At 36.5% G+C, this 16136-nt stretch overlaps 1 protein-coding gene across 3 annotated transcripts in view; it reads right to left on the reverse strand.

The window, feature by feature from the left end:
- PDE11A (phosphodiesterase 11A) overlaps positions 1 to 16136 on the reverse strand; it is a 133797-nt gene that overhangs the window by 108049 nt on the left and 9612 nt on the right. For all 3 annotated transcript variants that reach the window (XM_065069785.1, XM_065069784.1, XM_065069786.1), the window contains exon 2: positions 7721 to 7879. In XM_065069785.1, coding sequence (XP_064925857.1) covers positions 7721 to 7879 — 159 coding nt within the window. The remainder of the gene's footprint in view (positions 1 to 7720; positions 7880 to 16136) is intronic.

The raw sequence follows: 16136 nt of genomic DNA on the forward strand, positions 1-16136 counted from the left end.
ATGTGAGAAAAAGGGCTGCAGTTTCATAGGAAATCAGTTGGGCTGCTTCCATAAATTGCCAAACAGAACAACTAAAAACTTAACTCAGGCTGTAAAGCACTGCCTGTTACCATGGGCTTATTGCTTGGAGCCCTGTGTGTCTGTATTTAGACAAAAATCTTCTCAAGTCCTCACACAGTTGCAGAGGCTGCCCTACAATAACTACTACAATGCAGCCTTGGTGATCCTCTAATCTACTTGAAAATGTTGATCCAAGAGACACAAAGATCATCTAATGTATCTACTGGATGAATTTAACATAACCTGCACAGAGCTTTAGGTACATAAAAACCAGCAGCTCTCATGCCAATATTAGACTCAACACAGTTCTTGCGGAGGTGAACAGAGATGAGGCCCAACAAGAGAAATGCATACAAGGCTCCCATGTTCCAACCAGACTGTTCTGCCCACAAGCATCCAACAAACATCATTAAAGTTCTTTTTTCCTGTCTTGTGGCTCTTTGTACAGCTCGGTTTCCAGGACTGACTATCATTTCTAAGTCTGATCACATTTTACAAGCTCAGAAGCAACTTCAGGGTCCAGGCAGCTGACAAAATGCCTCCTGGAAAAGAAAATTAAACTTAACTTGCAGGAGACTGACCTTTATTGTAGGGGAATGGTTGGCCTAACAACCTCTCCAGTTTTCTGACTTTTCAGTGAATATTCATAAAAGGAATTAAGCAGTCTTTTTTTATGCTAGTGAACCAAGATATCTCAGAGAGGTATTTGATCAGCATGACAGTCTACCACAAACTGTATTCTGCTTATTGGGGCCCATTTGCCTCCAGTGGAAGGACACAAGCCAAAACTGATACTAACTTATGTATCAGTTTGATACTTAACTGATGAATTTAAGCTTCATAAAGTCAACTTGGGGATCTGCATTTAATAAGATGTTCTTATCCTAGAAATGGACAGAGGTTTGATGTTTAAAAGCCCATGAAGTCAGCAGAGATCCTTCCATTTAGCTTATTGAGCTTGGAGTCAAATACTACAAGCATTAGCCAAATGACAGTCTAGGTTTACAGACAAGAGCTCTTAATTGTTCAAGCCTCTCTGCATTAATTATTTAAGAAGATACTAGCACATGAAATATGGGAAGAGCCAACAGGTTCAGACTCCTGCTGGGAATTGCAGGAAGAAACTAGACACATTCCCCAATCTCACCATCATACAAGACAAGAACAAAACTTCAGCCCCATGAAAAAAAGGAAAATCTTCACTGAACTGTTCTATAGAGAAACACTTCTTGATGTCAAATCTGACAATGTGTGTGTTTGTTTTATGGCAGCACCTAGAGGCCTCAAGCAGGTATCAAGGATTTAGTGTAATGCAAACCATAAACACACAAAGTAGCCCCTGAGCCTGGGAAAAATATACATTTATATGTGGAAAAATAATCCACTAAAATCTCACTGTAAGAGATCTTACATATGTTTCCATAACTCAGATGAAGACATCCAATTCAAATACTAACTGCCAGCCTTAACAAACATATCTCTATCAATACCTCCGTGCTCAGTTTCAAGCACACTTATAGAGTTCTGTAATTAAGCTGAAAGTCTAGATTTCTTTTTAACTTGAAAGCATGACTGAAAATACACAAGAATGAAGGAAGCCCATTCAAATATTTGTCACTGTAGCCATTTAGTGTTGTTGGTTGCAAATCAGTGGTGTACAGCTGCATTGATAAACCAAATATTCTAGTGACAAATAGTTTTAAACTCTGCAAGCAAGAGAGTTCAGTTACTGTGATTTACTTTAATTTAGATTTGTGTAGCAAGTACTTTTCAAGAACTGTGCCTAATAGACCATTAGTTTTCCCAGACAGTTGTAGTGCTTCAGCATCTTCATCCTTCACATGCCTTTGTTATCTTCTGTCTTCGTTCAGCAAATTTGTCCCTTGCATTGGGATGTAAGTGGCATACAGGCCACATGATACCTTTGAGGGTAATGTCAATTTAAAATAATAGCTTTGAGTCTCACTGCATTGCAGATTTTCAGAGTACCAAGGCAGATGTTAGCAGGAGGTCATCACATACTGCAATATGTGAAACAAATTCATTACCTAATTTATTTCTTACATTACTTTCTAGGGAACCCATCGAAGTAATTTTCAAGTGACTTTTTTTAAGTAAATTCCACACATTCACAAAGATGAGGTCACCATTTTCAACAACAGTCAGAGATGCTTGTCTGTTCTGGATCACTCCCTTCCCTAGTAGTTTTATTTATAGTTGATTACTTCCCCAAGCTAAAGAAATTGTCCTGACTTTGAAATTGCTACCTGCCAGCATGACTTCATTTTCCACGAGTTTTTGCATGATAGGTTTAAATTAGTAGGTATAGCAGAACCCCTGCAAATCATTCATCATTATCATAGACCCATACAGAATATCTTTAAGCCTTAACTAATATGGACCAAGAGTAGCATTTCAAATTGCACAATTTAGAACCATAAGGCTGCTATTAAGAATGTAAGAAATAGAAATGTTGAAGCATGAGAGAAGCATATCTTCAAGTGCCTACAAACCAAACATACACCAGCTGAATCCTGGAATCTGTATACGTATATATATTTCTTAATAAAACTATCTGCAGAGCACAGAACCCAATCCAGTTCTTCCTTGCCACTCCCAGGAGGGATCTCATTCAAACTACTTCTCTTCAGTAACTCAAGCAGGATTTAATTTGAACTGGCTGCCCTGGGTAGTTTCCCCACAGTTGATTCACTTATGCTGGCCAGGAGGACGTCAGAGCCAGAGAGAAGGATGCCAGTTTAAGTGACAGTGGAGCTGCTACTGCTGTTTTTGTTGAACCTCTGACAGAAGATTAGATTTGTTTTGGCACTGTATCTCAGAAGATGCTAAAGGGCACACAGTAATCTTAACTCCAGACTGTCAAGCTCTTGTTAGGCTGAGTTGCTACCAGTCCTGGAACAAGTATGACTCACCAAAACAGCACAAATACTTAAACGAATCTTCAGTACAGTACTGGAAGCACATGCAAGGTGCATAGTTCATTTCAAGGGTTTGGATTTTAATCTTCCTACTTTGTGCAGATAAACTGGTGTCTTGTTTTGCAAGATATATGTCAAAGTATACCACCAGCTTATTTTTCCAAAAAGTTACCAGTTATACAATATAATGTAATAATAATGGCTGCTATACAAAAGTAATGAGGTATTCTGTTGTTTGTATCAAACTGGAAATCTCCAAAATCAGTCTGTTCAATGGAGCCACTGATGTTGCAGAGACAAGACACATGGTGAGACAGAACATTTTCTCTTGTGCCAGTGGCTGTCAAGTCCAGTTTTGCACTTCAGCATTGAATTGGCTGAAACATCCCTTATAGCCAAAGGAAAAAAAAATAATGGCGGTGGGGAACAATAATTACATGTGGAAAATTTGCTTAGACTTGTTGTTAGTGCTGTGTTATTATCACATTGGTCAGAGATGTAATAGAAAAACCTGAAAATTTGCTGTGAAAAACTAGAAAAAAACCCTTCAAAATCTAATAGTTCACTTTACATATTGCAAAGTATAAACTTGCTTACAGCTTGGGAGCATTAAAAACTCCTGAAATCGGAAATATTTTGTTTGTTGTTAATTTACCAAAAATAACTAAGAATACATTAAAATTATGCCAGCATCTACTTAATTCTAATTAAAAACATAATTTTTTGTTTGCCCACTGAATTAAGACAGTATTGTCCCCAACTGACATTTCAATATAGTCTTGCAGCTTTGGAAAAAACTAACATATTACTTTAATTGCTTAGCACAATACTAAGAGATGATAGACTAGGAAAGCAATCATTCCCCTGTACTCTGTGCTGGGGAAGCCATACCTTGAATATTGTGTTCAGTTTTGGGCCCCTCACTACAGAAGAGACAGTGAGGTGCTGGAGAGAGTTCAGAGAAGGGCAACAAAGCTGGTGAGGGGTCTGGAGCACAAGTTTTATGAGGAGCAGCTGAGGCTGTTCAGCCTGGAGAAAAGGAGGCTGAGGGCAGACCTTATTGCTGTCTACAATTACCTGAAAGGAGGCTGTAGCATGGAGGGTGTTGGTCTCTTCTCCCAAGTGATAGAACAAGAGGAAATGGCATCAATTTGCACCGGGGAGGTTGCAATTGGATATTAGGAGAAATTTCTTCATGGAAAGGGTTGTCAGGCATTGGAACAGGCTGCCCAGGGAAGTGGTGGAGTCACCATCCCTGGAGGGCTTTAAAAGGCATTTAGATTAGGTTCTTAGGGATGTGTTTTAGTGCCAGAGTTAGGTTATGTTTGGACTCAGTGGTCTTGAGGGTCTCTTCCAACCTAAAGGACTCTATGAAACAAGAGTCAGACTTAAATGATACTGACATTTTCTTTGAGAGGGCTTGGGGGAGAAAGAGAAGAAGTAATTCACATTTTCATTTTCTAACCATTCTGAAGTTGCTGATTATTGGAAATTGTAGCATCAACATAAAGCTTAATTTACATATTTTGCCAGCTACTCATTAGGCTTTTCTGCACAAACCACCTCAGTACCTCAATAGATCTTTTATTTTGAAAAAGATTTGCCAGTTTTCACTTGCTGTCTTTCCTCGCAACCACTTCTGCGGATGTTACAATTAAAGAAAACCCCACATACCTGTTTGTTACTTCTGCAAGACGTTCTCCTGGAACAGTGTGCTCTCTTTCTTCCCAGAATTATATCATTATTTGGAAATAGCAGCCTATGGACTGCCAGGCCTCATTTAATCTAAGATCTATTACAGGATATGATAATGGTTGCATTCTAATTTTTCCATAAACTCAATATGTGAGAACCCATTTAATATATGCTTGAAGAGTTCTAACATACAGGCTTATAGCAGTGAATGACTAGTAAAAATCATATAAAGATGACAAGTTATGGGCATCTTGATGATTTTATAAAATATTTAACAGTTAGTGAATGGAAGCAAATGCCACAACCTCAGTACTAGCATCAAATATTTATATTAATATGTTTATGCAATACACAATTAACATGTACACAGTTTTGCTAGTCAAGTGTATGATAATCAAATCCATGATAAAGTCTGTATTTTAAACAAAATTCTCTTTACACAGAGAGCAGTAATAAAATGAAGCGCAGAAAAAGCCTATTCTGAGAAGGTCTCATTTTGTCTAATTTGTATTTGGCTACCCATTGTAGCATACACTAACAAGATTTGTATTGTATGCTCATATCAATATTCAACATCCAAGACTTTCAAGAATCAAATGTAATTCAGAAGAAAACTAATTGTTACACAAGTTTAGGTAACTTACAAAGAAACAATTTAAGTACTGGGTCACTTCAGATATCTGAAAAGGTAGCATCTGAAGTTTGAGAACTACTTGTTAGTTATTTAATTCAAACTAAATCACAAAACAGAATCATTTACACTGACACCTTGCAAAAACATATTAAAAGCTAATTTTTATGGAAAAAAGTTTATAAGCTCTCTGCAGAAGAAAAAAGCTGTCTTTAATGTGGTACTAGAATAATTGATACTGCCAGAAACTGGACTGTGACTTTCTTCTTTGTTATTCAAAGCACATTTAGAAGAAAACATCTAACCAAAAAACAATGCCAGATATACATACACACTGCAATGAGTACTGTTCTTATAATTAATTTTTCCGCTTCATAAAACTACTAATACTGGTGGTGTGAAGAATAACCACAGTTAGTTGACATAGATAATTTTTTTTTAAAAGCTCACTCTACAGTACTACATGTATCTAGGGAGCTGAGTCATCTGTATTGTTAGTCTGTCAATCTATAAGCTTTGTTACTGTTGGCCTAATTTAGTCTCCACTCCTTTTATTTGTATTTTAAAGACTGTAATCCAAACATGTCTAGTCTTTCAACTGGGATCCAAATGACTAAGTCTTGAAGAGAATCTGAAGCTTGAAGCTTAACAAGAAGTTAAAAAGTAGCTCAAGAGCACATCAGATCACAATATAATGTTGAAACAGATTTAGGAAAAGCACCAAAACCAAACAGTGGTACATGGTAAACAAGCTGCTTTTCACTTGTAAGCAGGCGTTGCTAAGAATAACTGCTAGAAGACCTCCACTTGATAATAAAGGTGTGCTATGCTAAATAATAAAACTATAATGAAATATTTGCTTATAACTTTTCTGTTGGAAGACATCTGATAACAAATACAAGGTATAAAAATAATCAAGTACTCCTTTTTACTCTCTCAACTTCAATGCACCTACTTTTAATATTTCACTTGGCAAAGATTTTACCACCTGGACTGCAAAAGGTTCCTTCACATTCTAACATTTCAAAAAGGCAATCAATTTTTAATTACTCCCATTGCACAGTGAACCAGAGTATGATGCTATTAACAGACATAATTCATATAAAGATTCTTATTCTCACCAAACATTTGTTTCCAACTATGAAATGGTTATGCACAATGCTCTAATTGTATTGCTGTAAGTATATAACAAGTAAAAATAATAATGTAAGAGCAACTTCAAGTAGTATTCAAAAATGCAATTACTATGGTTATGTGGAAGAAGAGTTTGATTTGTGCAATAATTCACAGCCTTTATAAACCACTAAGTTTAGCTTTACAATGCATTTTGTTCATGTCAATCTATCTTGATTGTCAAAGTCATCTCCATCTATTGAGATGAAGCAATGAGACAAGATTTTTCCCTTCCAATAGGCATTTATCAAGACAAAAGGCTTGATAGCTTTTTGTCATAGCACAAATATGTCAACACATATGTAATACACCAACAATGGCTCTGCATCAAATATTGACTGCTTTTGAATCATCACAAAGAGCTTTTGGGGGCAAAGTCTGCCTCTAACAACAATGCCATAAAGGTTAAATTCAATGCTATTTTAATACACAGAAACATAATTCACTATTACATGAATGAAGGAGTCTCCATTTCTCTCTCCTGGGCAGAGAGAGTTGCTGTTCTGTTCCTCCACAGCTTGTTGCCCTCTACCATTCTTTTCCCCAGTCATCTTTTGTCTTCACACGCATTTCCTTCCACACTCTGTGATATGCATCTGCCTTCAAATGCACCATTTCCTATCCTCCCCACTTTCTTAAATTGTGGCTCCCTCTAGTCTCCTGCCTTTTAAGCTCAGCTCACTTTACTCTCCAAATTTCATTTCACATATACACCTAGTGTCCCCTCTTTGTCCTTTAGGCATTATGCTATTCTAAAATATAGCAGACTTGCAAAAGTCATATATGCATCATCTCCTCTAAAATAAAGTTCTTTTGCATGTGCTACAGGCATTTATCCCACAGAGACCACTAAGAAAAGGTGGCAATTTTTAAAGTTGGCAAGGTTAGGAGTGTCTGATAGTCTTCCCATCATGAACTTATTTTTACCTGTAAGTTCTCAAAATTAAAAAATTCATCCTATTAAGACCTACTGCATGAAAAAAGTTCACATAAGATTTACAGACCACTAAGTTGAAGTTTCAGGCACAAGGTCTCCCATATTTATGGAACAGATACATGTTTTATGTTGAGAAAAACAGAAATGTATATTTTATATTAAGCACTTCTAAAAAACATCATTAACACAAGAGCTGTGCCATTTACTTACTTGGATTAAGTATCTGTAGAAGACTGAGTTACAAAAGACATTTTTTTAAAACCACAAAAGTAAAGGTAATCTTACTTTTTCATCATCGTCTGAAAAAGGGGCACCTCCAGGAGTCTTATTTATTGCTTGGGCAACACCAATAATCTCTCCATCACTGTTCCTTATGGGCATGCACAAGAGTGACTTTGTCTTGTATCCAGTCAGCTTGTCAATCTCATCATTAAAGCGGCGATCCTTCAAAAGAAAACAAGGAAGCATTAACACGCATGTTGTACATCTAAGCTTTCTACAGGAAAAGTACTTTATTTTTGCAATGTCTCATACAGTATTTTCAGTATTATGTTGTTGTTTCTCTGTTATTACCCCACTCTTCATTAGCTGTTTTTCCTCAGTTAAGATATTATGCTTAGAAAAGGTATAACCAGTACAAGGTTTATTACATAACTGTATTCCCCGGAGTCCCACATTGATACCTCAGTTAGAAAAATGACCTACCTAAAGGATTGCTACCAAGCAGCAGATGATGTGGTTTGAATGAAACTATAACAAGCTGCAAGGAGTGCTATGTCACTTTAATTGAGAACACAGTGGAGGAGGGTGAGCCACACAGGTCTGGTATATGCTCATTTCTAGACTATTTCTGTCTAGGAAGTCACCATGTCTACCCCTACATGGAGCAAGGGTGTCCATTAGCTGTATACAGCATGGACAGCTGCAAAATGTAAAATATGGAGCAGATCAGCATGCCACTATATATCCATCTGAAGTCTTTGCCCATTTTTCACAAGCCCGTGGCAGTTCAATCTGATCAGTGATCAAGCTGTTCTGCTGATCTGTACTTACTCTTCACTGCAGGATACTTGCACCAAACAAGAGAGCTTCTGAATTTTCTTGTGCATCATCAGTTACAGGTTATACACCACCTTCTAACTAGTGCGTAAGAAATACCAGCAAGAATCAGTTTCAGACAGAAATGCTATGTAAAGCTGCAACTTTTTTTGTCAGACACTACATCAACTATTAAACAATGAAAGATTTCACAGAGATTGTCCCACATTACTAACACCCAACTAAATCATTGTACAACATGCTGGAAATGTGTAGGCAAATACGTGGTAGTCCAAAAGTTCCTAAAATACAGTATGTATCAAACCAGAGTATTTTTTTCACTAATCTGTAGTGCTTCAAGGGGCAAAATTAACACCACAATGCACTAGTGTTGACAGAGCAGAGCAAGTGAATCTCCACAATAAAAGTTTACCCTTAACCTTTACACGGAAAGTAGCAATTATGTATTCAATAATTTTGCAGGTATAATTTCTTGTGGTTTTGTTTATTTTCAAATTTTGCTGGCAAAGAATTGTATCTAATATCATCAAGTTGTTTTTAATTGTTGTTACATAGAATTTTAGGCATTATTATTTAATAATATCCACTTGCATTTTTTTTTGAACATGTTAATGCATAATTAACTATGACAATTTTTAGCTATTTTCACTAATGCATATATAAAATCTCTAAATAATTAAGTATGCAGCGTAATCCTACTGATCATGTAACTTTTAAAAAGCATGTACTTTAAAAAAAATACAGAACTCATGCTGTGAGCATAAAGACTCCTCTTACAATAACATTATGGAAATCTCTTACAACCAAATAAAAATGTTTATAAAATATCTCATTGAAGAGTAAAGATACTAACAAGATGCTCTTTGAAGTAACAGCAGCAAGTATTTTGTTACTTTAAAATTTTTCTAAGACAATGAATATGCCTAAGGTTACACATGTTTATTGAGGGACATTCATATGAAATAAGTGCTTGCATCACATTCAAAGAATAATTTGTTTTTCAACATAAGATACAAATCTGCTACTAAAATTGCTTCATACTTCTCGTCATTCCTGTTCTATGTGGGGTCGCAGCCCTGCACATAAAATCTATTTCTATCCCCAAAGCTATTCATGTACTAAAATCTTAGTAGTATAGCACTGCTAATGCCAATACATCAAAAAATTCACTTAAGCTGCATTTAGACAGGTCTTATTTCAGATTTGAAACACACTTCAGGGGTAACTGACAACGTTTTACACTAAAGCACTAGAAGTAGTGTCAGTGCCTTATGTCTTAGTGAAAACCCAGGTGCCTTCATATTTATTACATTCTGAATTTCCTATACTGTAAAAGATTATAAACTACCATCTTCAAAAACATATTTAGTAGTGAAAAAATACACACAGAGTGGTAACACTACATCTTGAGATCAAATTAAATTTGATCACCCTTCAAAAAAAATAATGCCATCACTTTATAGAACACCGCTACTGAATGACACCCAGCAAAGACTGATCCCTGGTGTTAGTACCACAAACATACACACACTCTTATGCTAGGCCATACCACCACTTCACATCTATATTTAATAGACCCTCCTGATTTCTCTGTCAAGTAGATGAAGACTTTTTGTCCCCATTCCTGTCTGTTGCACTTTAAATTTTCTAACCCAAATATGACTTATATAGGCTAGTATTCCAATAGAGTACAAATGCTTTTTCAAAGTAGTAAAATAAAACCTCATTTCTTTCTGGAAAATTCAGTACAAGAACATCTCTATTTAAAAAAAAAAAAAAACTCCCCCACATACCAGTATAATTCTCAGCATATAGCTTAGCTAAAGACATGACTCCAGGAATATACTGTTTGGATTTGCAGTTTGTTTAACCTTCTTCTGCAGGATACATGCAGCAAGTTACCTCTGGAGAAAGGCTACCATATATACAAACAGAAGAGTTTAAAACATATTAAATATCTTTTCATATGACTTCCTAGGCTTGCTAGAATAGTAAAAGGAGCTTACAGTACTTTTGATCATTAAACAATCTGAAGCTTTTCTTAAATACATTAATATTTGTAGTATGCAAACTACTAAAAACAAAATTCAAATCTTAGCAGAAAATTACTTTCAATATAGACTGACAAAACTAAAGGAAACTGGATTAAACATGGGTCATTTATTTACATGGCAGTGTGCAGAAATGGATTCTCTGGAACAGGACAACTCCAACTGCAGATCACAAAGGGACTCAAAAGAGGCTGCAAAGTTCAGAAGAAGTAGCACTAAGAGCATCTTTGTTCATCTTGTCTTCACCAGCTCTCCTATCAGCCAAAGAGGGAATTACTGCTGTTCGCTGGCAGCAGCTCCGTCCCTCCAGGTTAAAGTTAGCATTTATGCTGCGGACAACACTCACAGCCAGTTCCGACTCCCCTAACACGATGGAACTGAACTGTTCTACAAAAATAAGCAAAAGTTTTGTTTTCAAGAGTTCAGACAGTATTGACTGTGAAACAATGTCCATACTTGTCTCAAGTGATTAAAACAATTCATACAGCCCTTAACCTAATAAAAGTTGATTGTGACGAGGAAGAGATAAGGCATTATATGTTTACTAATGCTAAAAACTGACAGATTTTTTTCCCCGGCAAATTTATTTCTATTTTTATTTCCTTCTTGTGCATTGCAGATGCTACAGAAATAGGCTTTTTTAGTCACCTAAAGAAAGACATGATTTAGAAATGCTCTGTACTTACTCATCATAAAGATTAAACAAATTCATTTGGCTATTTTATTACATGTTGCAAGTTCACATACCTTTCAGGCACAAGGAATTAATATCAATTGTGGTACTTGTATACAGTTTATAGTGCTCTTCTGCAACAGAATACCAAGCTCTTAGTTCTTTATTACACTATTTTCTTTTGTTTTGTTTTAATTCTATAACTTCATTAGGAGCTGTTCTTCCTTAGACCTATTGCTGCCTCTGCAGTGTATTAAACAGTCTTTCCCTCCATAAAGACTAGATTACTAATATGCCATCTTTGATAAGGCTTTGATGAGATTCCCTTGAATTATTTGTGCCTAACAACTTCCTCAGGAGAACCAGAACCCCTGTGATGAATGATTTTTAATAATGGCATCAAGGGTCTAGACCTGCCTGATCTTGTGATCTTTCCACATGCTTCTAAACACTTATATCAGCTTGCATAGAAGCCAAACTGTTCCGCACTGTAGAGAATCCTGCTTAGAAAGAGATGTTTTTTCTACAATAGAAGAAATAGAAATGCAGTGCAATTATCACACAGTAGGCTTCACCAACAAATAAATTATACATTATTTCCTTAACTACATCTTGGTAATGTCTGAACTATTATTTTGAATTAGCAATTTTTACTAAAATACTGGTAATATGCTTTCTGTTACTGAAGAGACAGTCCCTGCTCTACTAATTTTCTTCAACGCAAAACAGAGTACTTGGTGAAACACCAAAATGTCACTGTGCCTCGACTAGTAATATTGCTGTTGATTTACATCTTGTGGGCCTTATAACAGAAATAAACCTTCAAAAGGGAGTTTAACTGAAAAAGGACAGTTGTTGGACAGACCAAAAGCAGGTTGCAATTTGTCAGGGACAAAAATTAACAAGGTGTACCCATGTTTTTCTGAAAGTTTCTTTTGTTTAGGTAACAAGGTTCACTGTAGTGGGTATTTTAATCCAATTGTAATTTAAAATCTTGAGCATATGTAGTCATTGCCTTTCCAACAGGCCTCAAGATTGATACATAAAGTTTTGTTTGACCTGCACTGGATGGTGGCACACAGCACAGGGGCTTGTGAAGCTGTCTGAGTTGAATAAATATGGTACAGCTGTCAGTGTTAGGAACAGATTTAATGGTGAGCTGTCAGTTCTGTGTTCCTTAATGGATACAATGCAGAACCACAGACACAGGAGGGATTGGTAATCTGAAAAGTGTTTTTTAAAGTACAGCTCATCCCTACCATATTGCTTCTCTGTTCAAGTGGACTTTGGAAGTTTCTTGTTTGTACCTCTTGCTGGGACTTCTACACTAGGAGGAAGGAAGCACAGGGCTCCTGGAGCAATCAGCCAGCCTTAGTCCCAGAAGCAGGCCATCCTGAGATGCAACAAAATGCTTTGGTCTTCCTGCCATCTGATATCAGATTATCCACCTATGACAGAGAACTGGGACTACCTTTTGCAGAAGGGTATTACATCTCTGGAGCAGGAACTAAAGGTACAGTAAGCACAGCATTGGGAAATTAATGCATTTAACTGGAAAAATTAGACATTTTTGAGGCTAACCCCAACAAGAACTCAGTAAACATCTTAAATCATCAAGATGTGAAGTGTCACTCTATCCCTAACCTTCTGTGGAAAAGCAGGCAAGAATTTTATTTTGGTAACATTTGGAAAGTGATTAGGAAAGATACAGAGAAGAAAAACCACTATTTCTGGCAACATTAACATAGTTGCATCATGCAATATACACATAAAAAAACTGGATGACTTGTATTATGTCCCAAACCTCTTTTATCCCCACACCCCCTTCTTTCATCCCTTTAGTTATAATAGGGTGTATGTCACAGGATCTAGCAGAGAGGTCTTAGTGGTTTTAACAGCATCAATAAAAACCTCAATGCCCAAGTGTGAACTGTGAAGGCTGAGAAGCTTGTAAAAGATTTATGTCTACCTCTCCTCACAGGGCAGCAACCTTGAGCAAGGAAGCCTGTTTAGCAGCTGATAACAAAGCTGCTAGGTCAGAGAGAAGTCCTCTGTGAAACTGCAAACACTTAGAGAAAGAAACTGTATTATCCCACATGTTAGAACAGTCTGCAACATAATAGGGTCCTCATCTGCACCAGGCTTCTGGCTAGAAAGGAGTATCAATGTTGATGACACCAATCGCAGCACTTGTTTAAGATTCTTTTATTATCAAGACTTCTATTCAGAAGTTAAGGACAGACCAGATACAAGATATTCTTTTGAGAGAGACTTCACCATAATTATAATTGTACTACCAGTGTTTTCATACAAGAACAGTAAAGAATTACAAGTAAAGTCTTCCACTGATGGTTTAAAACATTACTAAAACCAAACATAGTTGGTTTTACTGCTTTGGTTTCATACAATAATATTTCTAGATGCCAGAGACATTCAAAGTATGAAGACCAAGGCACTTTTAATTAGAATTTCAGAACTGCCAACAAGGAACAGTTATTCTGTAGGCTACACTTTACTCTTGTCTCAAGTTATTTATCAATTGTAAATTCTTCTTTGGGGAAATATCACCTTGTAAAATGTGATATTCAATCAAGACAAGACACCACAGAGAACAGGCTCAATTCATCAATCCAAGCACTGTTATCTCAGCTGCCTGTGCAGTGACACTGCTATCCTGGTTCTTTATGGACATCAAATTTAAGAAGCATCAATAAATGAGAAAAGACAAACATCTTGATGCTTTTATTCTATACAAGACCAGATTAAGGTACACACAGTTTGTTGGGGTTTTTTGTTTGTGTGGGTTGTTTTTGTTTTGCTGTTTTGTTTTTTTCTAGGGTTCTGGGGTCATACATTGTTATCAGAATCCCAACTTTCATTAAAAAATTCCCTGCAAATGAGAATTACATTAGAAGTGGTATTTGAAACTAATCAAGAACACAAGGATCAGAAGTGCTAGAGCCTGGAACAGCAGTTGTAAGCAGCATGAATTCTTATCAGTGAACTGATACATTCAAATTTACTTTTCTAGACCATATGAGCTAAAACCTAAAAATATTAACCATGCTTACAAGCTCTCACACCATAATATACACATTATCTTGATTTACTTGAGGCTTCAGGCAATTTAAATCAGGACCTTATGAAATCGACTTGATGATCCTAAGTGTCTCTTCCAACCAAAATGACTCTATGAAAGGTGGTTGTTAGAGGAAAATGCTTAAAATTGTATGTTGCCCTGTAGTCTAATGGTGCCTGAATGTCTTGGGGACCCCGAGTTGGTGGGTGAGTTACTCCCAGTCTTGGACCAACCCTGAGTTCATTATGAACTAGAGTTAATTAAAATTTATGCCTGAGGCATATTTATATTGCACCAAAACCACAAAAGCTTTAATTTTTATTCCCCATGAGGGCGGTAAGGCACTGGAACAGGCTGCCCAGAGAAGCTGCGGATGCCCCATCCCTGGAGCATTCAAGGGCCAGACAGGGCTTTGAGCAACCTGGTCTAGTCAAAGGTGTCCCTGCCCATGGCAGAGAGGTTGGAACGACATGATCCTTGAGGTCCCTCCCAACCCAAAGAGTTCTATGATTCTATGAAATAAAGCCCATGACCTATATGTCAAGCCCTCTAGACGAACCTCTTTAATTATAATATTAGTTTGTAAATCTGACTATAAGCACTACACAGATATTGGGCAAGGACTGAAAAAAAGTCAAACCAGCTGTAATACTGATAGAAGTGGCAAACAAAAGAAAAAAAAGGATACAACCCTCTTCTCTTTGATATCAAAAGTGAATTGATTATGGATCTGAGGTCACTAAATAACAATCATTGATTGTGATTAAACCTGAACAGGTACATTTAGAGGAGGACCACACAAAATAATCCATGCTGACCATTTAAAGTCACTACTTCTATCACTTACTAAAAGAATCTACATGTTTCCAATTAAAAAAACACCTCAAAATTCTAAGAACATTCACTACTCCACAAAAGGCCACAGAGGGTCTCTGAAACTCCCCATGAAACAATCAAAACAAGTATTTTGTACTTGTTTTGTCTTACTTCAATCTACGTTTCTTCTTTCCTCAAGACATTTGAAGTAACAGAATAGGTTATGTTAGAAATTAAAACAGTTTTAACTTCTGAGCAAACTTTCACCAACTGCATTTCAGTGTTGATTTTAAGTAGGTGGTTCATACATTGTTAGAAAAAGTACAGATGTGTGTGGGTTTTTTGTTTGTTTTTAAACATAGGATAGCTCTTTCAACCTTGAAAGAAAATATATACTTTTCTATCCTTATCAAAGCTAGTTCGATTTATGTGAGTATTATTTGCATGATCTATAACAGAAAAAGTATAATCCTAAACCAAGTTAGCTAAGAGTCAAATAACATAATGGAGGATAAAACCTGCCTGGACACTGTTTTCCTTCTCCGAAGTCTAAGGAGAAAGTGCTTAGTGAAATAGACTAAGTGACTTGGACAAAGCCGACAGCCACAAGGAAAAGCCATTTCTGAATTTTATGATTTGAAAAATACTGCTTTTTAGTCAAACAGAACAGAACACTACAAGAGGTTTTCAATTAACAGGCCCAGCCTACTACATTGGGCAGTTTACTGCATAGTGGTTTTTTCCTTGGGAAGGGCTCAAGAAAAAAAGAAAACTTGCAGCAAAAATTCTTTCACTATACTGTAGTTAAAATATTGATTGAGTCAGCCAAGTTGTATGAAACAACAGTAATAAAAGTAGTATGTTTGACAGCATTGTTAACCCAAATATTACTGTGCTACCAAACTGCATGTGATAGACAAACATGATTAATGTACTTTTGATTGACTTTATAGGAAGCCATACTGCAGGAGCCACTACATTTACAGAAGAAATTTAAGCTAGAAGAGACCTATTCAATTTCTT

This window comes from Columba livia, chromosome 7 (assembly GCF_036013475.1).
Source record: "Columba livia isolate bColLiv1 breed racing homer chromosome 7, bColLiv1.pat.W.v2, whole genome shotgun sequence".
NCBI classification, from domain to species: Eukaryota; Metazoa; Chordata; class Aves; order Columbiformes; family Columbidae; genus Columba; species Columba livia.